General features: G+C 31.9%; 2 protein-coding genes and 1 long non-coding RNA gene across 3 annotated transcripts; all 3 read left to right on the top strand.

Annotated features, from left to right (window-relative positions):
• Positions 1-3,167: 3,167 nt before the first annotated feature.
• Positions 3,168-4,891, top strand: LOC140058893 (uncharacterized). Its single transcript, XR_011847072.1, has 3 exons — positions 3,168-3,241; positions 3,619-3,703; positions 4,264-4,891. It is a non-coding gene; the product is annotated as an uncharacterized lncRNA (long non-coding RNA).
• A 7,147-nt stretch (positions 4,892-12,038) lies between these two features.
• Positions 12,039-16,922, top strand: LOC140058117 (CMP-N-acetylneuraminate-poly-alpha-2,8-sialyltransferase-like). Its single transcript, XM_072103671.1, has 5 exons — positions 12,039-12,119; positions 12,903-13,045; positions 13,622-13,720; positions 15,710-16,240; positions 16,366-16,922. Exons 1-5 carry the CDS (start codon positions 12,039-12,041, stop codon positions 16,628-16,630), a joined length of 1,119 nt encoding a protein of 372 aa, XP_071959772.1. The 3' UTR covers positions 16,631-16,922.
• A 6,211-nt stretch (positions 16,923-23,133) lies between these two features.
• On the top strand, positions 23,134-25,889 carry LOC140058115 (CMP-N-acetylneuraminate-poly-alpha-2,8-sialyltransferase-like). Its single transcript, XM_072103670.1, has 5 exons — positions 23,134-23,287; positions 23,720-23,818; positions 24,310-24,677; positions 24,734-24,845; positions 25,336-25,889. Exons 1-5 carry the CDS (start codon positions 23,157-23,159, stop codon positions 25,592-25,594), a joined length of 969 nt encoding a protein of 322 aa, XP_071959771.1. The 5' UTR covers positions 23,134-23,156; the 3' UTR covers positions 25,595-25,889.
• Positions 25,890-27,780: the final 1,891 nt, after the last annotated feature.

Below are 27,780 nucleotides of genomic sequence, written 5' to 3'. Positions count from 1 at the left end.
GTTTTACTTAAAATAAGAAGTCAATATCATACTATCTTATCAAGACTATTTTTACTTGAATCAAGATTCGCAATATTCTTAAAAATACTTATTTCGAGAAATGTTTTACTTAAAATAAGAAGTCAATATCATACTATCTTATCAAGACTATTTTTGCTTAAATTGAGATTCGCAATATTTTAAAAAATACTTATTTTGAAAAATGTTTTACTTAAAATAAGAAGTCAATATCATACTATCCTATCAAGACTATTTTTGCTTGAATTCAGATTCGCAATATTCTGATTTTGAGAAATGTTTTACTTAAAATAAGAAGTCAATATCATACTATCTTATCAAGACTATTTTTACTTGAATCAAGATTCGCAATATTCTTTAAAATACTTATTTTGAGAAATGTTTTACTTAAAATAAGAAGTCAATATCATACTATCTTATCAAGACTATTTTTGCTTAAATTGAGATTCGCAATATTTTTAAAAATACTTATTTTGAGAAATGTTTTACTTAAAATAAGAAGTCAATATCATACTATCTTATCAAGACTATTTTTACTTGAATCAAGATTCGCAATATTCTTAAAAATACTTATTTCGAGAAATGTTTTACTTAAAATAAGAAGTCAATATCATACTATCTTATCAAGACTATTTTTGCTTAAATTGAGATTCGCAATATTTTAAAAAATACTTATTTTGAAAAATGTTTTACTTAAAATAAGAAGTCAATATCATACTATCCTATCAAGACTATTTTTGCTTGAATTCAGATTCGCAATATTCTGATTTTGAGAAATGTTTTACTTAAAATAAGAAGTCAATATCATACTATCTTATCAAGACTATTTTTACTTGAATCAAGATTCGCAATATTCTTTAAAATACTTATTTTGAGAAATGTTTTACTTAAAATAAGAAGTCAATATCATACTATCTTATCAAGACTATTTTTGCTTAAATTGAGATTCGCAATATTTTTAAAAATACTTATTTTGAGAAATGTTTTACTTAAGATAAGAAGTCAATATCATACTATATCCTATCAAGACTATTTTTGCTTGAATTGAAGTCAATTCTATTTTAATATTCTTAAAAATACTTATTTTGAGAAATGTTTTACTTAAAATAGATTGTCAATATCCTTATATTCACACAACGGTAGAGCAGTTAGCACTTCAGTTTCAACTGATGAAAGAATCTGGGTAATCAAACTGTTTGTGCTTTGAATAATCGATTGCACTGCAACCACCTAAAGAAAATAATATTGATTTAATATTTTTTATATTCAAGTTTTAATATGTTTAAAAACTAAGTTGTGCTTTAGTTGGGGAGCTATGCAGCCTAACAAAAAAAATGTTATTTGTATACAATGAAATTGGTCACAAAAAAATGCAACATAAACTTAGAGTGTATAATGCCTAGGCCTAGGCCTAGTACCCAAGTCCTATAGTTACTATAGCTAATAGTCCTGTATATAACAGTACCAGCAAGGCCTAGGAAATAGACGTATTTCTCTAATAAAAAATAGTTTAAAATGCATAATTGTTGTAATTTTAAAGCAAAATGGCTTACCTGTGGAATCTTGTTTCTCTCCTTTAATTTTAGTAGAAAGAAATCAGCATTTTTTATACTATTATCTGCTTGTTCATCCTCTAGTTAGTAGGCCTTCTTGCTGAGCATCAGCAAGATAATTAATATTAAACAATCATTAACAGTATAACAATACTAGAATTATCACTACTACTATCGTCAGTTGATAAATCATCCCCGTTATAATAGTTTTTTTCTTCATTAACTTCGTATGTCTCCTAGTCTAGGCCTAGTTCTACTTCATCCTCAATTGGCATCCTCGTTTTCTCCAGGCATACTTATTACTGATGTTTCCATCGTCAACTGCAGGAGGTTGCCGATTGTTATACTCGTCCTTAAAATGGCGTCTTATGACATGCTTGTAAAACGAATTGTAAATTCCAAAGCTTGCCGGGCAGCGAACCACCAATTCCACATGTTACTCGAAAATTGGGAGTATTTCCATGAATTGAATTATAATGCCTTAGCAAATAGGGTAGCAAATACTGTACCTACTTCAGTTTACTGGCACCAACTTATCGCTTTTTTTTCGGACTGCAACAAACATGTGTCATTATTATTGTCTGTCGTATTACTGTTGGTCCAGACGTTTTACAGATTTGCTTTAACCACCATGGAGGTTTATACCTCCATGCTTTAACGTTGAGCAGTATAATGACCTTATACATTCTGGGTAAAAGGCCAGCGATAAATTTTTGGTTATAGTTGAAAAACAACACTGTGTGTGGTCGATGACCTAGCTCCCGGCGGGATCATGGCCAACGGTTTTTTAAAGTAATCATTCAAAATCTAGAGTTTGTAAGTAAAAGACACCTTTCATCGCAATTTATATATTAAATGCTTCAATAGGCCTAGTAAGATTAGTCTAATATAATGTCGAAGGAAGACGCTTTGTTGAAGATCCGAGAAATAGATGAAGAAATGGCCAACATTTTAACAGGTTCGTAGGCCTAATAATTATATTTTAATCTGCCAGCAGTCTAGGCCTAGCCTGGCCCTAGCCTAGGCTCCTTCCTAGTTAGTAATACTGTAGGCCTGGAACTAGTAGGTCTAGGCTAGCCTACTATGCCTGTACTGACGGACAGGTGTATAGGTTTAGCTTAGCATTTTAGTTCAGACATTGACAGAGGGGACAAATATTGTCGGACCTATTTCAGCTAGGTATAAGGAAGGCCTAATAATAGATAATACAATTATAATGTAACAGTTATTTTGTAATGTAGCCATGAAATATCTACGAAGGATTATACTGTATTATATACACATATTCCAATGAGAAATATAATGACATTTAAAAACACTTCTTTATATTTAATTAATTGTACACACTAAGTAATCCCCGAAGTGATCACATCGATATTGAAACTTTATGTTTTTAACTCTAAATTTAAAAAAAACATACTAAAAAAACAAACAAAAAACATACGTACTGCATAACTAAAATTGTTATAGGCCTATTAAATTTCTTTAAAAAAAACTGTGTTATTTACAATATCTTTTGAAGAAGTTCGAAGGATACTAATTATTACTAGGCAAAGAGGAATGAAATACAAAAGAAAGCTTTTTAAAAAAGTACTTAGCAAATTTTTCCAAAGAAGAGAATAATATAGTTTATTTTGGTATTTTAAAGAGAAACACCAGTCCTCCATCTGGTAAGTACAGTGTATGTTTTTGTACTTTTATCTATTCATAAATAGTTTTATAATGGACCAATGGTAGTGAGGAAAATACGTGTACATATTGTGTACGTATTTTTAACAGCTTGGTTCGACTCAAGCTAGTGTCATGCACTCCTCCCTTTGACAACTAAAATTAAATAAATGACTTATGAATATTAATTTTTGACATATTAATGCTCTCCTGGCCAGCCCACCCTTTCCCCTTCCTTTTACATTGACCACCTACAAAACTGTAGGCTACATTATTAAAAATTTGAGCTACAGTATATCAAGTTTATGTCCATACATTATTCCACTCATTTAAATAAATTTATATAATATAATGTTTTCAATTTGTTATTTTTGGTTAGGTTCAAAGATAACCCATATGTTGTCAAATCTGTCAAACATATTTGTTGGGAAAAACTCATCAAAAAAAGTCTGCCGACCTTGAAGGTATTTAGTGTTTTTTAAAATTTAAAATACAAGTAACATTATGTACATTAAAAAAAAATATCTTAAAGTGTTTTTTTAAAATAGCTTAAAATTCGAGGTATATACTATGTTTACAATAATTTATTAAAATCAAACAATTAAACAAAATTTACATTTAATTGTATGATTGTTATTATAAACATTGATACGGAATAAAAACATCAATCAGGATTGAGCACCGTTTTGCGTATTGTCTTCCTAAATAGTAATATTAAAAATAAATTTAGACCCTAATAATTTAACTAAAAATAATAGATACAGCCAGGCGGCGGCCTGTCTTTGGGATCGGTATAAACAGGGCAAAGTTTGTGATTAAAAAGTTCAAATGCATATTCCACCCACCCTTATGTCTTATAATGTAAAATTATTCTTACCACCGTTCTAATATTGCGTCATGTTTTTGTGTTTACCGCCCCAGATATAGGACTCTAAAACCACACCGTACCCAATTAGTTGATGATGTTACACATATTTTAAATACAGTAATAACTAAAACTATATTAATCTCTTTTCATTTTTAGGAACATGAATAAAGATCCAGAATCCTGGTCTTCACGCCGATCAGGTAATATGCCGGTATTGCTTTTGGACACAGAAATGGCCTACATTAAAGTTTAGCAAACAATTCTAACTACAAAGAAAGCAAAATTAGATGAGGCTCTAGTTACTCTCCTCTCCACTTTTTACCTTCTGGATTTCGATTATCCAAAATGAAAAGAAGTAGGCCTCACTATTCTTTAACAGTTAGTAATTTGTGATGAAAACACACCTGTACACTTGACAAAGGCTGTTGAATCATCATTAGTATACATTAATAAATTTAAAGACACCTAATAGTTTAAAGCCCAGGTGCGGGAGAAGAATTTTACGAAATTTGTATTTTACCATTTTAATGTTTTTAAGTTTTCTTTTGATGGCATTTTATTATTAATAAAAACAAGTTTGTTTTAAAGAAGTTGTATATATTATTGTACCTAATGTCATGTAAATTGTAGTTCTTAATGAAAATAACAGTATTGTTAATATTATGTTTTATAACATTCTTGAATTTATTTGTTTAAGTAAAATATTACTTAAAATGAGTATTCATTTATCGTTCTTAAAATAAATTTTTAATGATTTATATTTTATAGAATTCTTGTTTCAAGCAATTTTTTCCCAATATAAGTAAGAATTTACGAATTTTAATTTGATAGAATTCTTGTTTCAAGCAATACTTTTCTTAAAATAAGTAAACATTTACTGGTTTTTATTTGATAGACTTCTTGTTTACTTATTTTAAAAAAAGTTTTGCTTGAAACAAGAATTCTACAAATAAAAATCGGATCTTACTTATTTTAAGAAATATTTTGCTTGAAACAAGAAAACTAAAAATATAAATCGGAATATTCTTACTTATTTTAAGAAAAATATTGCTTAAAACAAGAATTCTAAAAAATACAAACCGGAATATTCTTACTTATTTTAAGAAAAATATTGCTTGAAACAAGAATTCTACAAATAAAAATCGGAATATTCTTACTTATTTTAAGAAATATATTGCTTGAAACAAGAATTCAAAAAATACAAATCGGAATATTCTTACTTATTTTAAGAAAAATATTGCTTGAAACAAGAATTCAAAAAATACAAATCGGAATATTCATACTTATTTTAAGAAAAATATTGCTTGAAACAAGAATTCAAAAAATACAAATCGGATATTCTTACTTATTTTAAGAAATATATTGCTTGAAACAAGAATATTAAAATTAAAAATCGGAATATTCTTACTTATTTTAAGAAAAATATTGCTTAAAACAAGAATTCTAAAAAATACAAATCGGAATATTCTTACTTATTTTAAGAAAAATATTGCTTGAAACAAGAATTCTACAAATAAAAATCGGAATATTCTTACTTATTTTAAGAAATATTTTGCTTGAAACAAGAATTCAAAAAATACAAATCGGAATATTCTTACTTATTTTAAGAAAAATATTGCTTGAAACAAGAATTCAAAAAATACAAATCGGAATATTCTTACTTATTTTAAGAAAAATATTGCTTGAAACAAGAATTCAAAAAATAAGAATCGGAATATTCTTACTTATTTTAAGAAATATCTTGCTTGAAACAAGAATTCAAAAAAATACAAATCGGAATATTCTTACTTATTTTAAGAAATATATTGCTTGAAACAAGAATTCTACAAATACAAATCGGAATATTCTTACTTATTTTAAGAAATATCTTGCTTGAAACAAGAATTCAAGAAATAAAAATCGGAATATTCTTACTTATTTTAAGAAAAATATTGCTTGAAACAAGAATTCTAAAAAATACTAATCGGAATATTCTTACTTATTTTAAGAAAAATATTGCTTGAAACAAGAATTCTAAAAAATACAAATCGGAATATTCTTACTTATTTTAAGAAATATATTGCTTGAAACAAGAATTCTACAAATAAAAATCGGAATATTCTTACTTATTTTAAGAAATATCTTGCTTGAAACAAGAATTCAAAAAATAAAAATCGGAATATTCTTACTTATTTTAAGAAATATATTGCTTGAAACAAGAATACTAAAAATAAAAATCGGAATATTCTTACTTATTTTAAGAAAAATATTGCTTAAAACAAGAATTCTAACAAATTCAAATCGGAATATTCTTACTTATTTTAAGAAAAATATTGCTTAAAACAAGAATTCTAAAAAATACAAATCGGAATATTCTTACTTATTTTAAGAAAAATATTGCTTGAAACAAGAATTCAAAAAATACTAATCGGAATATTCTTACTTATTTTAAGAAAAATATTGCTTGAAACAAGAATTCAAAAAATAAAAATCGGAATATTCTTACTTATTTTAAGAAATATATTGCTTGAAACAAGAATACTAAAAATAAAAATCGGAATATTCTTACTTATTTTAAGAAAAATATTGCTTAAAACAAGAATTCAAAAAATAAAAATCGGAATATTCTTACTTATTTTAAGAAATATATTGCTTGAAACAAGAATACTAAAAATAAAAATCGGAATATTCTTACTTATTTTAAGAAATATCTTGCTTGAAACAAGAATTCAAAAAATAAAAATCGGAATATTCTTACTTATTTTAAGAAATATATTGCTTGAAACAAGAATACTAAAAATAAAAATCGGAATATTCTTACTTATTTTAAGAAAAATATTGCTTAAAACAAGAATTCTAACAAATTCAAATCGGAATATTCTTACTTATTTTAAGAAAAATATTGCTTAAAACAAGAATTCTAAAAAATACAAATCGGAATATTCTTACTTATTTTAAGAAAAATATTGCTTGAAACAAGAATTCAAAAAATACTAATCGGAATATTCTTACTTATTTTAAGAAAAATATTGCTTGAAACAAGAATTCAAAAAATAAAAATCGGAATATTCTTACTTATTTTAAGAAATATATTGCTTGAAACAAGAATACTAAAAATAAAAATCGGAATATTCTTACTTATTTTAAGAAAAATATTGCTTAAAACAAGAATTCAAAAAATAAAAATCGGAATATTCTTACTTATTTTAAGAAATATATTGCTTGAAACAAGAATACTAAAAATAAAAAACGGAATATTCTTACTTATTTTAAGAAAAATATTGCTTAAAACAAGAATTCTAAAAATAAAAATCGGAATATTCTTACTTATTTTAAGAAATATATTGCTTGAAACAAGAAAACTAAAAATATAAATCGGAATATTCTTACTTATTTTAAGAAAAATATTGCTTGAAACAAGAATTCAAAAAATACAAATCGGAATATTCTTACTTATTTTAAGAAAAATATTGCTTGAAACAAGAATTCAAAAAATAAAAATCGGAATATTCTTACTTATTTTAAGAAATATCTTGCTTGAAACAAGAATTCAAAAAAATACAAATCGGAATATTCTTACTTATTTTAAGACAAATATTGCTTGAAACAAGAACTCTAAAAAATAATAATCGGAATATTCTTACTTATTTTAAGAAAAATATTGCTTGAAACAAGAATTCTACAAATAAAAATCGGAATATTCTTACTTATTTTAAGAAATATATTGCTTGAATCAAGAATTCTATCAAATAAATTGAGAAAAATATTGCTTGAAACAAGAATTCTATTTTAAAAAATCGGTAAATTGTTACTTATTTTAAGACAGATACTGCTTAAAACAAGAATGAAAAAAACAATTAAATTCTTGGTAAGAATATTGTTCTTAAAGTATTATTTCTTGGTAAGAATAATTTTCTTGATAAGAATTTTTGTGATTCTTGTTAAGAATTTTACGATTCTTGGTAAGCAAAAAAGTATTGAAATACGGACAAGTCAAAATTTACTTGTTTCAAGAAATATTTTGCTTGAAACAAGTTTTTTTTTTCTTAAAACAAGAATCAGAATTTTGCTGTGCAGACTTGTTGATAATTGCATCTGTTGACCTTTTTTTCAACCTGTTCCCCCGTGATGCTTTTGAATTATCTTTAAAAATCATGGTTCACATGCCTCTAACCACCAAGAATGTTAAAGAGTCGCCTCTAATAAGAAGATAAAACGAGAACTTACCTCTTCGAAGTTTAATCTTTGTTTTATTAGGTAGGTGTAAGTGATAGCCCTCCGCGCCCTACCCTAAAATCAGCTGAGCTTTAATAAATAGGAGACAGCTCCAATATGTTATAAACTTGATTATTGAATTTCGCTCCGCTTGGTTTGAAATTCCATACGGATGCAACTCTGGCCTCATGTTGAAGACTGATGTGCGCGTGCTTTATAAAATAAAGATCAAACTTTAAACAAGAAAGTTCTCGTTTATTTTTCTTATTTTTAGGCCTAGCTAAGCTAGAAGTTAAGTAAGTAATTATAGTAGCTAGGCTAGATTAGGCCTTTCCTAGCTCAAAAATCAAATATAACAATAATCGAGCAGCAGATTGAAACCTTAGGCCCATGACGCAGTATGCCTTCATGAACAACCGGATTGAACACGGACACGTTTCGGTCCGGGACTGTTCTATTGCTCTGAGTCCTGGACCACGTATCGTCATCAGGAGAAAAGACTAAACTCTTTTTACTTTCGCTGTCTGCGCTTGGCGTTATCGTGTACCCAATAGTGTTGTGTTGTCAATTACTTTTACAACTGATATATTTACCATGCCTCAGAAAACGGCGCTTACGCTGGTCTGGTCATGTTATTCGGCAGGACGCTGCGCGTTGTCGTTGAAATGCAAGTAAGCTAGTATCATCTCGAAACAATTGCGTGACATAATCTTGCTGGATATAGGAGTTGACAAGAGTTCATCTGACCCGGTGACCTCTAATATGATCTCACCTCAGAATAGCCAAGTGCAAAGCTATACATGTGAAGTGGACTGACTAACTAATAAGACTTTTCTGGATCGTAAGTAAGTTTCTTCGAGGGGCGTTTATTTGTTAGAGGAACACAAAGTACTCATATAAACACTTATTCAATTTGAAAAAAAAATTAATGTACAGAACCATTGTTTAAATTTACTGCCCCTAGCAATCTTTCTATTGTAAAAACGTTATTTATTAATGGCTGAAGAATTACAATGGACCAACAATTCTGCGATGAATGTGTGTACTGTACCGTATGTCCATCATGCCAGACTAGTAAATGCTTCAACTGATTTTCTTATTTGAGTTGTTGTACTGTATTTTAAAAAGCAATAACATATCTTTAAAAATCACAGGTAAGTAACGTTCTTCTTTATAAAGCTACAATTTTTTTATATGTTTTTTTTTATTCAGTTCACAACCAACAGCGATAAAACCGCCACTAACAGGTTAAATCAAACAACAAACAAGTTACACTTCACGAAACGGAATAATATACACGATTGAACAGCAGCTTTATGATGTTGTTAGGTTGTTCTCTTTTCTGTAAACATTATTGTATTATTTTGTAAATATCCAGGGGTATTGGTAAACCCCCGCAAACTTAAAAAAAAACATAGCAAACCCCATCGAACCAACATAAAAGTGATTGAATCATGTAGTGTACAACCCACTGGGTATATCCATGTAAAAAAAATATTACATTTTTACTGTTAACTAATTATTTTTGGGGTGAAACATCATTTTTTTTGGGTCAAAAATGATTGTTAAACCCTGCAAACCTCCAAAAAAATATAGCAAACCCCACTGAACCAACATAAAAGTGATTGAATCATGTAGTGTACAACCCACTGGGTATATCCATGTAAAAAAAAATATTCAATTTCTACTGTTAACTAGTTATTTTTGGGGTAAAACATCATTTTTTGGTCAAAAATGATTGCTAATTTTTAACCAAAAAATGATGTTTTATCCCCCAAAAAGTAGTGAACAGTAGAAATTTAATAATTTATATACCCAGTGGTCGTACACTACATTATTCAATCACTTTTATGTTGGTTCGGTGGGGTTTGCTATAGTTTTTTTGAGGTTTGCGGGGTTTAGCAATCATTTTTGACCAAAAAAATGATGTTTTTACCCCCAAAATAAGTTGTTAACAGTAGAAATTTAATTTTTTTTACATTAATATACACAGTGGGTTGTACACTACATGATTCAATCACTTTTATGTTGGTTCGGTGGGGTTTGCTATGTTTTTTTTTAGGTTTGCGGGGGTTTGCGGGGTTTGCGGTGTTTAGCAATACCCAATATCCAGTTTAACGGAACTAGGTAGTAAGTGGGGTAAGCATTGGTAGACATTACTTTATTAATAGGCAGTCGTGTCATTTTGGTTCGTTGTGATCGTGGTACACCATGACTGAATTATTCAAATTGTTGGCTAATGAACGGTCATGTTAGAAGTTATCCTATATAAATAAATGTATATATACAATGTAACCAGATGTAAACATGTTGTGTTCATGGTAGAGAGACGATTCGGCCCGGGACGATTCGGCCCGGGACGATTCGGCCCTGCGACGATTCGGCCCTGGAACGATTCGGCAATGGGACGATTCGGCACTGAGACGATTCGGCGACTGGTCGGTTATTAAAAAGTGCGACAACTGTTATTACAAAGTGCGACAGGTATTACAAAGTGCGACAACTTTGTTATAAACAGCGACAGGTATTACAAAGTGCGACAATTATTACAAAGTGCGACGCAACAGTTGACTAATCAGTTTCGGTAAACGTGTTCAATCTGTGATGCAAGGAAGTAATTTTGGCAATAATTCCTGACAATGTTTCCTCTCATATGTTTGTTTTAAATTAAAAACAGACGTAATTAATGGTGAAAAATATTAAATAGATAATTTATGTTGTTGATATGATACACATACATGTGTGTGGGAGTTTCCGTACCCTAATTGTTCCATGCGAGGCATGATATAGAAAGAAAACGCTCAAGTGAATTGTTGGAACTCGAAGGCAGGCGGAATTAATTTTGACGTAAAAACTCAACATTATAGAATAGGCCTACAAGGTCGGATCTAGAAATATTTTTTGAGGGCCGTGCAAGCGAAGATAGCAACCCAATACAATTATTGTGTTATTGTATTAATGTTTTGGATTTTTTTAAGTTCAATGGTAGAGGTATGTTTAGAGGCCCAGACAGAGCAACAGTTGTCAAGTTGTAATTTATTTAAATTAGATAAGCTATTTAACCTCATGATGCAGCAAAAACGGAATGTCGACTGTATCATTGCCTGGTGAAAAAGAGACAATGCATCTTTACTTTAAGATTGGTAAAGATGCATTGTCTTTATCTTTTTCTTTTTTACAGTCCATATTCAGTTTTTGCTGCATCATGATGTTAAATAGCTTATCTAATTTAAATAAATTACAGAGAATAATAAAATGTCTTCGAAGGTAGAAATGAGATCTGCGATAAGACTATAGAGAAAAAAACTACATGTCTACATGTACAATTAATGGCAAATTCTTTCTATGTGCAATTAAGCTATGAAGGAAAGGAACACACTGGGCTAAATGTGCCACTGTGCTTATAGATAAATGTAATAAAAACATGATTACAATGGTTCAAGGTACAATAGTAAGCAATTTAGTTAAAAAATAGACTTTTAAACAACAACATATCCGAAATTGAACAGCGCCATTTTGACAGGTTAAGAGCAATTATGTGACGTCAGATTAGGTGGACGCATTCAAGCAAATCCAAGCGTCCATCGTCTTAGTACAGTATTTCAATATAACCATAAATAAAATCAATTAAATAGCCTAACATACCTAATATTTTCGGAATATGGCTTGGAGTTTTTATAATTCAGAAAATTTGGAAACAGAATATACAGAAAGAGAGTTAGTTTTGCGTCGTGCTGATGAGGAAAAAAGAAGAGAAGAAGAACATTCTCGAGCATAACAAGCCGTCGAAGAATGGTGTACTTGCGGCCAGTGTATCTGTACTGTATGCCTTACACTAGGCCTAGAACTCATGTTGAACGAAAATAAAGTAGACACTGCATCGTCAACAACCAACAGCCTCCGTTTGGAAGGTTTGCCAGTTAATTCCCCTACCAAATCCCGTTTGAAACAGCTAGGCAATAAAAGTAACAATAGATTAACAGTAGCTGAAAGATTTACGAATTGGCTTAGAGAAGAAAAGATCGATCGAAGGTTTGTTTACCAAGTCAGCGCATGCTCATACCGTATCATCGCCGTCCTGCATGACTGCATGTCGCGTTATTAGCCAATCATATTAGCGGATTCGCTTAGCCAATAGAAGCGCCGAATGCAACCGCGAATCTTAAAATTTTCGTCGGCCGTATCTGACGTCACAAACAGGCTACCATGAGCAAAAGATGGCGATTTTCAAATGTCTTGAAAACAGCTTTAAAATCCTGTTTACTAAAAAACTACAAATCCGATTTAAACATAAATTTTTCTGAATATTAAGTTGGTAGGGTTACTTTTATAATAGGTAAAATATTAGGTTGTTCCTTTCCTTTAATGATAAATTTAAAGGATAGTATTCTGTATATTAAAATCTTATATTAACTCAATCATAGTATATAGGCCTAGTTCAGTTTTTACTGTTTTTAACCTTTTTACATAGTTTAGTATTGGTGTTTTTTTTTGGTATGTATTTTTATCGGGTTTTGTACCTTGGATAAAAATGTCAGTAATCATTACTATGTTTTCTACAATAAATTATATAAGAATATGTTATTTATCTAATTTTATAGAAGTCTGATAACTTCGATATGTTTAGACAACGGACGATCACCTTGTTAACGTTTCTAACAAGTTTCTCTATATTGGCAACTACATTCACCCTATTACATTTATCCAAAAAAAGTAAATACATAGACAGAACGTATTTCTCAAGGTTAGTAAAAACAAATCTGATTAATAAAGATCTTTTTAATTATGAGCTCATTGTATTTTTGTTTATTTCTTACGCATCCAACAGCGATTAACTCGATTATGGCTGGATAAACTATTTTATTGTGCTTGTCTCATTTGAGACTTAGGGAATGAAGTAAAGTGTTGTGAGTTACATACAACCCTGGCACTATAGTAGGTCAAAAATTACGTCGCCAACACAATGCACACACGCGGCATATTCCACTCTTATGGCACCTGCCATCTAGGCCTGTGTGCAGTACCCATTGTTTGTATCGATGTGTAATTATAAAATTATGCTTGATTGATTTTTTTTTTTAATATACCACACACTTATTGCTTGGTCACGCTTTCATATAGTCTCCCAATACTTCATTTTTCCAAGTTAGGACCTTATAAGTGATTGTCCTATATCTACTACACTGGTCTAGGGGCAGATAATGTTAATAGTGAGTACCGTAAGTTACCTTAATAGAATCGAATGCATTTGTACTTTAATTGGAAACGTGCCTACTAGATTGTTTTAATAAATATTATGTTATCAAGATTGTATTCACAGGTCGTTTGTAACTGGTGAGCCGCCGAGGAGAACCATGAAGGAATTACTTGAAACTGAATTAAATAAAACCATTGATTTAGCCAAGGTATTCGACTTACGGTAAGTTTATTTATTTTTCGGTATGAAAAAAAAAACATATATATACAAAAAGCAGCAGAGTAATTGCACATGAGACAAAAAAAGAAAATTAGATCAGTTACATGCTAGTTAATTTTTTAAAAAGCTCATCAAATACAGTATGATGCTAATTTCAAATCTGGACTTTCTATATCTCTCAGTCTTTAATTTCGGAAACTAGAGGGTTTGTAATATGGGTGGAGCATATCTCTGAATTCATCATATTCAGCAAACTATTGCCAAAAGCAAGTGTAGGTAGATCCCTTCTTTCCTCAAGTGAGGGAATACTAATAAATGAAAGAGCATTATCATAATTGATTTAGTCAGACCATAAATAATTCGAAAGGCCCTTTTCTGTACTCTTTCAATAGCCTTACAATTGGATCGAGACAAAGCGCCATGTCAAACAGAGGCAGCATATTCTAATACCGGTCTTATAAGTATACACTGTGATTAAGTCATTAACACATACAACAATAGCTTTCTTAAGAAATTAAGAAATGCAACAATTGTATTGCAACTTTGAACTGTTTTATTTTTTTTAAAAGTGTTTTCTTTTCCATTTATTTTGCAAAATTAGTAGTTGTATTAGTGTAGTTTTAGTTTGTAAATAAGTTTTGTAATAGCGTCGAGTCAAATGTTATGTCATTATCTCAAATATGTTTTATTTTCGTTTCAGTTTTTATTTTTCATTGTTTTTGTATTGAATTTTGTAATTGGTATGGACGCACCATCTACGCATGTGTGCCACTGTTAAAAAAGTGTTGTTCCAAATAAATATTATTATTATTATTATTATTGATGAAAACAAACATCTGAAGGCTCTAGAAACGATATCCACAGTATTAAGATCCCACTTAAGATTACTTTGAATAATAATAAGTTTATCTAAATAGGCCTGTACTTACTTGAATTCAATGACAAAAATGTGTTATTTAGTTTGTTTATGTTTGTATATCTAATACTTGATATAGCAAAATACGTACATTTATTTCTCCATTAGTTCAAATTCAAATTCAAATAAACATTTATTTCTTTCATTCATATTTCAGTAAAAAAACATTATAATTTCAGTCATTGTACATTAAAATAAAAAACACATTGCTTATCCTGTCATTTAATTTATATATGTAGAAAGATAATTGGATTTAAGATTGATATCAGCCATGGTGAACAGGTTTTGTGTGTATGTGTGTGTGCGCGCAAATGTTAGGTTTTACGAGGACATTGTTTATTAAAGTTACTAAAGTATTGCAAGTAAATTTAAAAAAACCAATAATAATAATAATATTTATTTGGTTACCAACGAGCAATAAGAAGTTTAAAATTAGTAAAGTAATAAGGATACATTTATTTCTCTTTAAATTCGTAATATTAATAATTCAGTCATTCATTCATTCAATCTTTTATTTTGGAATCTCTCAGGTCCATAGAAAGCAAAATGTATTTAAAAAAAACTGTAGTGACTACTATGAACTACTCATCTCAGGATAAGATTTTACCTGGAGAGCATAATTGACTTATATAATAATATAATCGTTGACACTAAAACATTTTTACTTTAATTAAGTCTACACACATCAGGCCATTATCAATGACGATGACAATGATGATGATGATTATGATATCGATGATTGCTTTTGCTTTACCAGAAGTTAAGACGGAAAAAGCAAGGAAATTCATTACCAACTTTAGTACACACTATTATGTAATATTTTAAACTTACTTGTTTATCAAACTTTTTATTGATTTCGATGTCTGTATTGTTATATCCAACTGTCTCAACAATGCATTGATTTAAAAAACTGTATTTGTTTAACTTTTTATCTGTTTAAACCTTTTAAATGATGTATTTTAAGTATTGTGTAATATCCTATCACAATTAATTGATTGCAAAAAACAATTGAAACATTTGAATATAAATAATTTATGCTTGTAACAAACATAATTTTTCGATCTTTTTTGTCATAGGGACAAAGCTAACATTTTTGCATCAAATATTTTAATACCTCTTCATCAACAAGTTAAATATACGAGTTTGAAACAGATGGTAAAGGCTAGACATTACGGCAAGTATATTGAGGGCAGAGCAGGAGAGAAACTTTCTTGGCATCGCACATGCGCAGTAGTCGGCAGTGGCGGAATTCTTCGAAGCAGTGGATGTGGATCTGAAATCGACGCTCATGACTTTGTGATGAGATCAAACATGGCTCCTATAAAAGAATTTGTAAATGATGTTGGAAACAAAACGAACGTAATGTCTGTAAATAACGCAGCAAGAAGAGAATTTCGGGCCTGCATGAGAACATATAATGGCGTCTGTAATTCTTCGTATGGTTTGCAAAGATTAAAAGAGTTAAAAAATGCCATACTTTGGTTTTCTAAAGTACGTGACGTTACACCTTTTAAGCATTTTGAGGTGCTAAATTTTTTTGCAAGACACAATTTGGTGAATATATCACTAGCTTATCCATTCAAATACCTGTCAAACCCGATAAAAAGGTAAGATATTTTTCTCTTTACATTTTCTGTATATGCGGAGTAAATGTACTAAGTAATTCATTACAATATTCCAAATTTAGGCATACATTATTTATAAAGTACAGTAATATTGTATTTTTCTGCAGGTTTTTCAACTTGACCAATGGCCCTTCATCTGGACTGTTTTTGTACACTGCAGCTTTACCGTATTGCGATATGATATCACTGTATGGATTTTATCCTTTCAGCATTGCACCTGATGGAAGAAACCTTTCATATCACTATGCATCGGAAATTAAATTTGGGTTTAAAACAATTCATAATATACCGGATGAATATAATAAACTTGTACAGATGAATGAAGATGGGTACTTTAGGATGGTTACAAATAAATGCAATCTTCGAAGCTGAATTATCCAGCACATTTTAGTTTTAAAAACTGTACATTACTTTTCTCGCTTCGGCTTTCTTGATTGCACTTTGGGTTTAAAACAATTTATAATATACCGGATTAATATAAGAAACTTGTACAGATAAAGATGGGTACTTTAGAATGGTTACAAATAAATGCAATCTTCGAAGCTGAATTATCCAGCACATTTTAGTTTAAAAAACTTACATTACTTTTCTCTTTTCAGCTTTCTTGATTGCACTTGAGTTTTTGTGTAAATTGATCAACATTTTAAGAAGTAATTTAGGAAGTGTGACCCACTCGTTGTCAATGAAATACTTTACTCGAAGTATATATTACAGCTAGACACGTATCTGACTTGCGATAGTAGGTTAGACTGTATCTACTGACAGCTTTGGCTCGAATCGGTTAAAAATTTACAAAAATTGAAAGTGGCGTAGTATTAAAATTTTGTATATCAATATTCTTAAATTCTCAGTCAATACTGAAAATGGATAATGCCTAGTAAATAAACACTAGTTTGAGCTTAGAACACATTTCGTAAGTACACAATGTAGGCCTAAGGCACATTTAAGCCTACGGTAATATAAACCTTTTGAAAGAAAGTTGAATACTTATAGTAGGCCTACCCTTGACCCATTTTAATGGGACACCTTCAAGTGTCTCCTTAATACAATAGAGGTTCCTCCTTAATTGGGGTGGTTGACAAAAAAATCCTCAAAATTTCAAATTGACTAAATTGTTAACAAAAATAAATTTTAAATAAAATAATATAAAATCTAATGAACTCAGTTCATTATGTTTTGTTAATGTCAAATTTTAAAATAAGATGACAACTATATGGAACTTTAATTTCGGTATGGATTACCATATACAGCAAGCAGCCACCACGTGTCAGTCCTGCATCCTGATGAGTGAGTGGCCGAGCGGTTAAGACAGTGGAAACGTAATTACCTAGCCATAACAACGGCAGGGGTTCGAGGCTCACTCACTCCATGGTTCTGGTGGTAGAACGAGTCTTCTCGGATAAGGACTATAAACCGTAGGTCCAGTGTACACATCTGGCTCGTGTGCACTTTAAAGAACCTAGTACATCTTTCGAGACGTGTAGGGGGTTACCCCGGTGTATTAGTACATCACAGCCACTGATCACCAACTGGGCCCTCTGGCAGACCAGTCATTGACTGAAGAGGTTACCCAGTATAAATATAAATATATATTTCAATCAATCATCCCAGATTTGGCAACCGAAATGTTTGGTCTAGTGTAAAGGCTTTAAAGTTGCATTGTCCCCATGAAAAAAATAATTGTAACAATTGTTTTGTTGAATATGCCATTATAATGTCACCTAATAGATAAATTGGCTGCCAGCCAATGTCTTTTGTTGAATTTAACCATTTATTTTGTCATTTTATAAGTGAAAATCATTATTTTTCCGGGTTTTTTTTCTACGCAAGTGATCGATTGATTGTATTAAAACTACAAAATAATCTATTCAAAGTCTGATTTTATTTATCTTTAATTTTCATGTTTTTTTACATCTTTAACCTATAACACTGCAACCCTCGGTCCGAAGTCTATCAAGAACATGATTTTTTTTTAAAGATGCATTTTCCCTTTGACTAATTCCAAAAAAAAAATACAAAAAAAAAGATTTCAAAAAATGTGGGTCATTTAAAAATATCATAATAGTTATTATCTTTCACCAAAAATTAGTCGAAAAAATTCATTTAACTGAAAAACAGACGTTTTTTGATCAAAACATCTCATAATGCAACGCGCTTATTTGGCTACTCTGTAGGCCTATGCATAATCATATTCCTCGCGATCTGTGTGAAGATACCTTCTCAACCGTGACGAGTTTTAAACAATCCTAGTTTGAAATCTTTGGTTTTTAGTCGCGTGGACGCGACTCTGGTAAAGCACGTTACGCTGATTCAGAGAACAAACCAGGATTTTGTTTCAATGCTAAATTAGACAATGGTTTCTAAGCTTTTTGTACACTTGTTTTTTGTTGTATTGGATTTACATTCTTAGTATGGAAGTCACTTTTGCTATTTACAATAGGTTTACAAATTACAATCTCAAAAATATTTTTTTTACAGTATGATATCTTGTGAAACATAGACCTTTATGTAGTTGGACATTGAAAAACTGCACACATATCTAGTCTCTTTTCTGATTTCTCTTTTTATTTAGACTTGGCATTTTCATAATGGGTATTTTTTTGCATGCCCTAAAATTTTTTGCAATGTTTGTTTTTTTACATTTCCATCTAACCTAGTAAATGGATAATGCGCAGGTGCTCGAGGCGTTAGCACAACATTCTTATCGTTGGCATAAGCCATCTCTTCATCATCTTCTTAATAAAATAGAGAGGTTCCTCCTGAATAGGGGTGGTTGACCAAAAACATTCTCACAATTTCAAATTGACTAAATTGTTCAAATCGTGCATAACAAAAATAAATTTTAAATAAAATAGTATAAAATATAATAAACTCAGTTCATTATGTTTTGTGAATTTTCTTTAAAAAAAGAGAACAACTATACGGTACTTTATTATTATTTCAACGGTATGGATTACCATCTACAGCAAGCAGCGACCATGTGCCAGTCCTGCATCCCTGGACGCATTATTTGTTTGAGGAGAAACCGTGAATAATTCATTACCTTAATTATGACGTAATATGGGACAATATAGAGGGCGCTTTATAAGATGGAGAGAGCGTTTGCCAACCGAAATGTTTGGTCTTGGTCTTAAGGATTTAACCTATAACACTGGAGCCTCGGTTCGAGGTCTATCAAGAAAATGTTCTTTTAATAGTTGAGAGAGATTATTTAGAGGGTTAGGTTTAGTATATTTAGGAAGTAGATCAGCTATCTTAGCCTAATATATAATATTATTAGAAAATAATTAAGGTAATGCATTATTCATGATTTCTGCCTTAACCTCGTAGGAAAAATAATAATGCCGGACATCATTGTGTCTTTTTTTTTTTTAAATTATTTCAGCCTGTACTAATTAAATATGTTCCTATATCTTGAAAACATTGTTAGAAAAACCCGTGGCTATTTAGAATTAGGTTATTCTTAATATTTTGGTTGAAAAAATGATTTACACATTTGTTTTTACAGTTAACGGCGTACAAATGTTGTTGTTTGCACATTTTAAGGCAACATGTCTGGAAGATTTAGAGCGCCAGATGGTAATTTCTCCGTGAAACAATTGCGCGTGCAATGAATTGCTTTATTTAGGCCTAATGGTTGTATTCAGTAATTATTTATTATCAGGGGTGGCGCCAGGATCTTCCCGACGCGGGGGCTACATTCCCCGACGAGGGGGCTATGCGAGCATCACTAGGCTGGGGGCCAGGGGGCCGCCAAGGGCCCCCGGTCGGGGTCCAGGGGGCGAAGCCCCCTTTAAGCAACGCGTTCTAGCGTCATTTGAGGTCATTTTAATCAGATTTAGGGTAGCCATTTTTTCCATTTTTTATAATGCATAAATAAAATACTGCGTGCAAAAAAACGATGCGCGATGACTGTTTCAATCCATATTTTTCAATTTAAAAAATAAAAGTTCAAAGAAAATTTGGAAAAATAGAGTTGGAGGTCCCGGAAGTTGGACTTATATATTTTGTTTCATGTTTTGAAGTATAATAAGTCCCTATCAAGGTTGTGACTGAGCTAAGAAATGTTTGAAAAATAGAGATGTTAGGTCCCGGAAAATGGACTTCTTGTACTTCGAAATATGACCAGCTTTATTGTTGGGGCTGAGCTAAGAAACTGTTTAAAACTAGAGCTGCTGGTCTTCAAAAAATTGCATTTTATACTTCGGAAACATCAGGCCTAGAGACTTAAAAAACGCAAGCGTAGACCTTTTTCAGTCGGGGAAATAAGTTTATTCCTCCCAAGTGTATGCGTGCGTACCATCTGGACTTCCGAGTGGTGAGAAATTCATGACATACAGGACATTGAAAATGTAATGATTTAGCTATAATAAGATGTTGGCTAAGCGAAAATGGCATGTTTTTTTGTTTTGTAATGGATGAAAAATTTATTTTAGGTGCCTCACGGTACAGAAGGTTACTTGTAAATAAAAAAAAAATTGGTGAACATACGAACAATTAACGTAATTCGTTTTTGCTGTAGTGTAGCGCACGTCGACGCAGTACACGACGTAACCGTCAGTAAACTTCGCCTGGAAAATAACTACAGTACACATTTTGGTCCCTGGATGGAACATGATATCACGCGTCTCGACCCAACGTTGAACGATTCGTACAAAGGGATACCGCCAGACAAGTGCGAACCTAGCTATTGTTTAGTAGTAAGTTAGATCGCTGGCAATAATGAATGCATATAAAGTGCATAATATCACTCTGACGTACTCTCACGGTCAATGAAACGTCGCGGTTTTCTAGGCGCTGAAGCTAGCTAAGAAGTGAACTGTATATTATATTCCCCGACAAAAAGTACCCGTGTTCCCTTCGGTAACCGTCGGTAAACTTCGCCTGGAAAATAACTACATTACACATTTTGGTCCCTGGATGGAACTTGATATCACGCGTCTCGACCCTACGTTGAACGATGCTGGCAATAAATGAATGCATAAAAGTGCATAATAGCTCTCTGACGTACTCTCACGGTCAATGGAACGTCGTGGTTTTCTAGGCGCTGAAGCTATATGAAGTGAACGCGAACGTTTTTTACTGTATATTTTATTCCCCGACAAAAAGTACCCGTGTTCCCCGACGGGGGGGCTAGGCTCCCCGACGAGGGGGCTAGAGCCCCCGTAGCCCCCCCCCCCGCTGGCGCCACCACTGTTTATTATGAAGTATCCACGAGGCAATGAGAGTAAAGCATCTTGCCTGAGGATGCAATTAGTATGGTACAGATAACCTCGAACCCATGCCTATCACATGCTAGTCCGATATTACCAGTACACCATCACTCTCCAGTGTATACAGCACCCGCCGCTATTTCTAGACGGTCTTCCATCCAGAACGCAACCGGGCCCAACGTTGCTTAACTTCAGTGATCTGACGAGAACCGGTGTTTCAACGCAGTATGGCCGTATATAACCGGTGTTTCAACGCAGTATGGCCGTATATAACCGGTGTTTCAACGCAGTCTGGCCATATATATATATGTAAGATTTTATCCCATATTTCACTGGTTTCTGAGGGTTGTATACTTTGAAACCAAGTAGGCCATGAAAGCATTCCCTCGTCAATTGATATCTGAAAACCAGGGTTTTACAGCTCTCTGAATTTTGGCAAAAGGTGGTCAGGTACAGGTCTGACTAAAAGTTTATCATCACAATTTTCAGCTTTTCACATTTTTGTCGTTGAAATGCAAGTAGGCTAGTATCATCTTGCTGAATACAGGAGTTGACAAGTGTTCCTCTGACCGGTGACCTGTATTACAATCTCGGCCAAGTGGATCGTAAGTAAGTTTCTTTGAGGGCGTACTTAAATAAACACTTATTCAATATGAAAAACAAAATTAATATACAGAACAAATGATTACATATACTGCCTCTAGCAATGTTTCTTTTGTAAAAACGTTATTTATGGCTGAAGAATTACAATGGACCTAAAATGCTGCGATGAATAATACGCATTTTTTTTCTGGTTTACTGTACCGTATGTGCATTATGCCAGACTAGTATATGCTTCAACTGATTTTCTTATTTGAGTTGTTGTAGGCCTACTGTTTTGTAAAAAGCAATAACATATCTTTAAAAATCACCGGTAAGTAACGTTCTTCTTTATAAAGCTTACGGTTTTTTTTGTTTATTCAGTTCACAACCAACAACGATGAAACCGCCACTAACAGGTTGAATCAAACAACGAACAAGTTACCCTTCACGAAACGGAATAATATACACGATTAACCTAGTGTGAACGCAGCTTTATGATGTTGTTAGGTTGTTCTCTTTTCTGTAAACATTATTGTACTATTCTGTAAATATCCAGTTTAACGTATATAGTTACATTTTTGGCAAATATTGTTCAAATATGTTCAAAGAATAATTGGTTATAATATAAAATACTTACTATCTAAAGGACATGGTTTTTTAGGTTGGCTGGCGGACGAATCTTCTTGGATAAAGACTATTAGCCTGGATTGTTCAGAGTGAGCTACAATAAACCTAGTACAATCTTTCGAGACGAGTACCGGTAGGGTAGTAGGTTACTAAGGTGTCGACCTACTGTAGTTCACATCGCTGTCGTAGAAAGGAGAGCGCTGTATAATTGGCAGCACAGACAGGACGTGACCCTTAGTGAAACGGCATGTAGTTGAAGAATCAAATATCCACAGTGTCGTGAAATGGCGATACAAATTAGAATTAATATTGTTATTATTTTAAAATTATACAGGCTTAAAATCTTTAAAAATATGTTTTGTATATTGATAAACTGCTATTAGCTATTCAGTATTTATTGTATAATATATTGTTCTATAAACGCTTTCATTTTTTTAAAAAATTAGGCCTGTATTGAAATTTGAAAACTGTTGATAATGGTTACACAAAAGACGATTACCCTATTTACGTTTCTAATAAGCTTCTCTGTACTGGTAACTGCATTCACTCTATTATGGTCGTCAAAATATAATTACAACATACACATAAGCAGACAGTATTATCAAAGGTTAGTAGAAACATATCTTAGTCACTGGCTTAAAATGGAACAACGTATAATTACATATACTGTACCTAAATATTATAAACTCTACTTTACCAATCTAATTCTTCCATATATATTTTTTATGATTTATTTATGATTTAATCACATATTCCATGTCCCAAAAGGTCTTTGCTATACATTGTGTGCCCTTATCTTATTCATTCTGAAAATATACGCCTTAAATCTGGTTTTAAAGGGTTTTCTTTCCCTAAGCACTTACTTTCTACTGTTAAAAACTCATGATTCAATCACTTTTATGTTGGTTCGATGGAGTTTGCGGGGGGGGGGGGGGTTGCGGGTGTTTGCGGGGTTTGCGGTGTTTAGCAATACCCCTTTTGGACATCGTGGCCTATTTGACAGTCTCTATTTAATACCGCTAATTCATGTTATTCACAGATTTCTGCAAACTGCTGAAACACCGAAGAGATCCACGAAAGAATTAGTTGAAACTGAACTTAATAAAACCATTGATTTAGTTAAGATTTTCAACTTAAGGTAAGTTTGAGCCCCATTGCTCTTTTAAATATTTACTTTTTTTAAAGAAATTGTCGGTCATATTATGTCATTCGATTTATCATTCGAATGTCATGATTGCAGTGCACTGGTTTTCATTTTATTGTTGTAAAATTTACATCCTATACATTTTAGCAATTGGCCTACCTTTCTAGTATGATCGAAATACAAAAATATGTAATTGATAAAATTAATAAAAATAATTATTTATTGTATTTGGAACGATAGAAGAGACAAAGATCGAATTGAAAGATTCAGCTTATACGCATACGTATTCATGTTTCCATATTCTCTCTACGCATGTATAATAGATGACGCTGTTGGATAGTATAAATTATGAATGTTTATAAGAGTGGGATGGTGAGAATACTTCATGAGTTGAAAAAAAAGTGACCACGACACGTGATACGTAATTAACCCATCAATTTGCTAATACAATCAGTGTGTTGTAATCATTTTAATTTCATTCACAGAGCGAAAGCGAATAAACTCAAATTAAGTTTGTTAACTCCTTCTCATATACATGGTACATTTAAGAATCTGAGACAATTCAGAAAAGTTACTCATTATGGCAAGTATGTTGGAAAAACAAAACAAATTATTACTCGCCATCGCACATGCGCAGTAGTCGGCAATGGTGGAATTCTTTTGAACAGTGGATGTGGCTCTGAAATTGACGCTCATGACTTTGTAATGAGATCAAACATGGCTCCTATAAAAGGGTTTGTAAATGATGTTGGAAACAAAACGAACATAATGACCGTAAATGGTGAATCTACAAGATTTCTACATTGGTACATCCAGGGAAAAAAGACAAAAATTATGAGCTATGGAAGTCAAAGTGTGGTTTAGAAAGATTAAGAGAGTTTAAAGGTGCTGTTCTTTGGTTTTCTAAAGATTATACTCCACGAACTGCAAGCTACTTTGAGTTTCTTCATTTTTTTAGCAGAAACAACTTGAATGTTTCAATTGCTTATCCGCATAAGCAGTTTTATCAACATTTAAAGATGTAAGATGGTTATTATTGTTATGATGGTAGGTGTTTGGATCAATAACGATTTTCATAGTGCCTGGAAATCAGAAGAGATAGTCTTAAATATTGTTAATAAACCTATTGACCAATCAATAAAGTTAGGCCTACTATTATTCTTCTTGTACCTACTTGAAAGCTCTTAACTTTTATACAACTCTCTGTAAATACTTTTTAAAAGAGAAGTTCTCTTTTGATTACCTTTGTAAAGCCTGTTTCTATGACATAACATTGCGTCCTCATGTGAACCAAGCTTTTAGACACGGAAAGTTATTTTCTTATGACATTTTGCGTAGAAACGTTTCGTTTACGTCCTTGCATTGCGTAATCGTGTGAACCAATCTTTAAGATACACATGGTTATTTTATTACAAAACTTTGGGTCAAAAAGTTGAGATTACCTCCTTACATTGGGCCCTCGTGTGAACCAAGCTTCCATGAACTAATTACTAAAAATGTTTTTGTTTCAGATTCTGGAACATGACAGATAGGCCTTCATCCGGCCTGTTTTTGTACACTGCAGCCTTGCAGTTTTGCGATATGATATCACTGTATGGATTTTATCCTTTTAGCATGGCACCTGATGGAAGAAACATTACATATCATTATGAAGGAAAAACTGAAGCTGAATTTAAAAATTCCCATGATATGCCGAGTGAATATAAGAAACTTGTAAAGATGAGCGATGAACGATACCTTAGAATGGTTACGAATAAGTGCATGCTTTGACGAAAATATTTTTCTTAAAATTGAAAAGCGGCATATTGGCGTGTATTTCACGAGTGCTTACATTGTTTATGCCTAAATTTTAGCGCAAAGTTGTAACTACTAAATGAATTTACATACAGAATAAAATTGTAATTATTTAAAAAGTTCCATTTAAGCTGTATGAAAATATTCGTCCAACCAATTTAACTTCACTTAAGCATTGATTTGTATAATTGGTATAATCTCTACTATTTCTCTTTGCGAAGAGAGAATAAATTAGGACTCCATGGTCCATGAAGTATAAAAATAAACGTGAAACCAGAAAGAAAAAAAGTATTTTGGTTGGGTTTACTACGTTGAAATAATATGGTTGAATGACCTTTGACCTATTGGCTTTATTAACACTTTCACCGCCAGGCATTCAATAAAAGAAGTACCCTTCACTGCCAGCCTTTTTAGCTAAATTTACCTGTTTTTCAAAGCTCTTGCTTGGTGTTTCAGATAGACACGTACTATACACTAAAATAATGAGATAGAAATAAGCTTTGCAATGGTATCAAACACTTTTGAAACAATATGTAATACCACATAACTGTACAAAGAACTTTTAGCACGTTACGCTGATTCAGAGAACAAACCAGGATTTTGTTTCAATGCTAAATTAGACAATGGTTTCTAAGCTTTTTGTACACTTGTTTTTTGTTGTATTGGATTTACATTCTTAGTATGGAAGCCACTTTTGCTATTTACAATAGGTTTACAAATTACAATCTCAAAAATATTTTTTTTACAGTATGATATCTTGTGAAACATAGACCATTATGTAGTTTGATTGAAGAAAACTGTTTTAATTTACAAGCTGTGAGTTAGGATTATATCGTTTTCTTCACTTTGATCAGCTAGGCCTTTCGCGCCTTTTAATACGTTTGTTGCTAACGCCGGTAACCAGGGACGCCAAGCATTGTGCTTACCACCATACGGTACGTTACGTTTAGTCTTTTGACTAGGCCTAGGTTCTCTCTCCTCATCTAAATCATTGGCTGTTTGGATATTTTTTTTAAAAACAAACTAGTGCGGATTATCAAAACAATAATATTTACAGTTACTGTTGGTCGTACTGTAATTTTGTATTTTGTATCGTGACAACCGATGAAACGCTGGTCTTTGAATACTTACATTTTTAACATAAAAAAACGTATTTTCTACTTTTGCTCATCATCATGCAGTATAAAGTACAATTTAGAACATTATTCATCCATTTAATTTCACCCTAAGTCAACCGACTTTAGACTTCACTGAAGTCGGACCTGACATCGCAAGCAACTGGTCAGCACCTGTCCACATTAAGCAGGATAACTAGGATTTGAGATCACCACTCTGGCAAATGTACGGTGCAAGCTCTTCGAGATATCCTGTAAAACGTATATTAAGAAAACATCACCACTTAACGTTAAGTTACTTGATCATTATTGCTGGGGATGTCTCCTTAAATTCTGGACCACAATAAAAGTCATATTGTGACGTATGCAGTAGAGGATTTAACAAGCGAAGTAAAATCATCAGATGCAATGCATGCGACATTAAAAGAATACATACAAAGTGCGCCGGTAAGTCATCCTCTTATATTTGCGATATATGCTCCTGGAACTCGCTCCCATGGTATGATGCAGACTTTCATAAAAATCAGAACCAAGATGAATCTGACGCTAATCAGATTGATCCCTTAGATGATGACATGGACGACATCGCAAACACAATTAATAAACAAGGAATGCATTTTCTTCAACTTAATGTACGATTGCTGATTCCCAAAATATCTGAAATAAGGGAATTCGCATTAAAATCAAAAGCAGCAGTTATATCCATCACCGAGTCTTGGCTAGATGAGACTGTTCCTGATAATGAAGTAAACATAGATGGATATACCTTAGTTCGCAATGATAGATCTTCTCGTAGAGGAGGTGGAGTATGTATGTATATATGTGCGTACGGACAAAGCGTTTACCAAGAGAGAAGATTTAATGGACAAAAATGTTGAATCAGTATGGATTGAACTCAACCTCCCGGATACAAAACCAATCGTTGTTGGAACATTACCGTCCTCCTGAACAGAATGTCAACAATTTTCTAAACTTTTTCGAAGACACTGTAAATAAAATTAACAACCTTGAAACCATCATAAATGGTGATTTTAACATAAATACTCA

The sequence above is a fragment of the Antedon mediterranea genome, chromosome 9, assembly GCF_964355755.1.
Source record: "Antedon mediterranea chromosome 9, ecAntMedi1.1, whole genome shotgun sequence".
Lineage (NCBI taxonomy): Eukaryota > Metazoa > Echinodermata > Crinoidea > Comatulida > Antedonidae > Antedon > Antedon mediterranea.
The sequence above is the reverse complement of the archived record's forward strand: the minus strand, read 5'-3'. Positions and strand labels throughout refer to the sequence as shown.

Bases quoted from the DNA above. Each gene is read 5' to 3' on its own strand.
- LOC140058117 (XM_072103671.1), top strand. From the start codon at position 12,039: ATGAGGAAAAAAGAAGAGAAGAAGAACATTCTCGAGCATAACAAGCCG. The intron at 12,120-12,902 runs GTACTGTATGCC...CTAATTTTATAG, and splicing joins TACTTGCGGCCAGTGTATCT to AAGTCTGATAACTTCGATAT. The intron at 16,241-16,365 runs GTAAGATATTTT...ATTTTTCTGCAG, and splicing joins CTGTCAAACCCGATAAAAAG to GTTTTTCAACTTGACCAATG.
- LOC140058115 (XM_072103670.1), top strand. From the start codon at position 23,157: ATGGTTACACAAAAGACGATTACCCTATTTACGTTTCTAATAAGCTTC. The intron at 23,819-24,309 runs GTAAGTTTGAGC...TTTCATTCACAG, and splicing joins GTTAAGATTTTCAACTTAAG to AGCGAAAGCGAATAAACTCA. The intron at 24,846-25,335 runs GTAAGATGGTTA...TTTTTGTTTCAG, and splicing joins TTTTATCAACATTTAAAGAT to ATTCTGGAACATGACAGATA.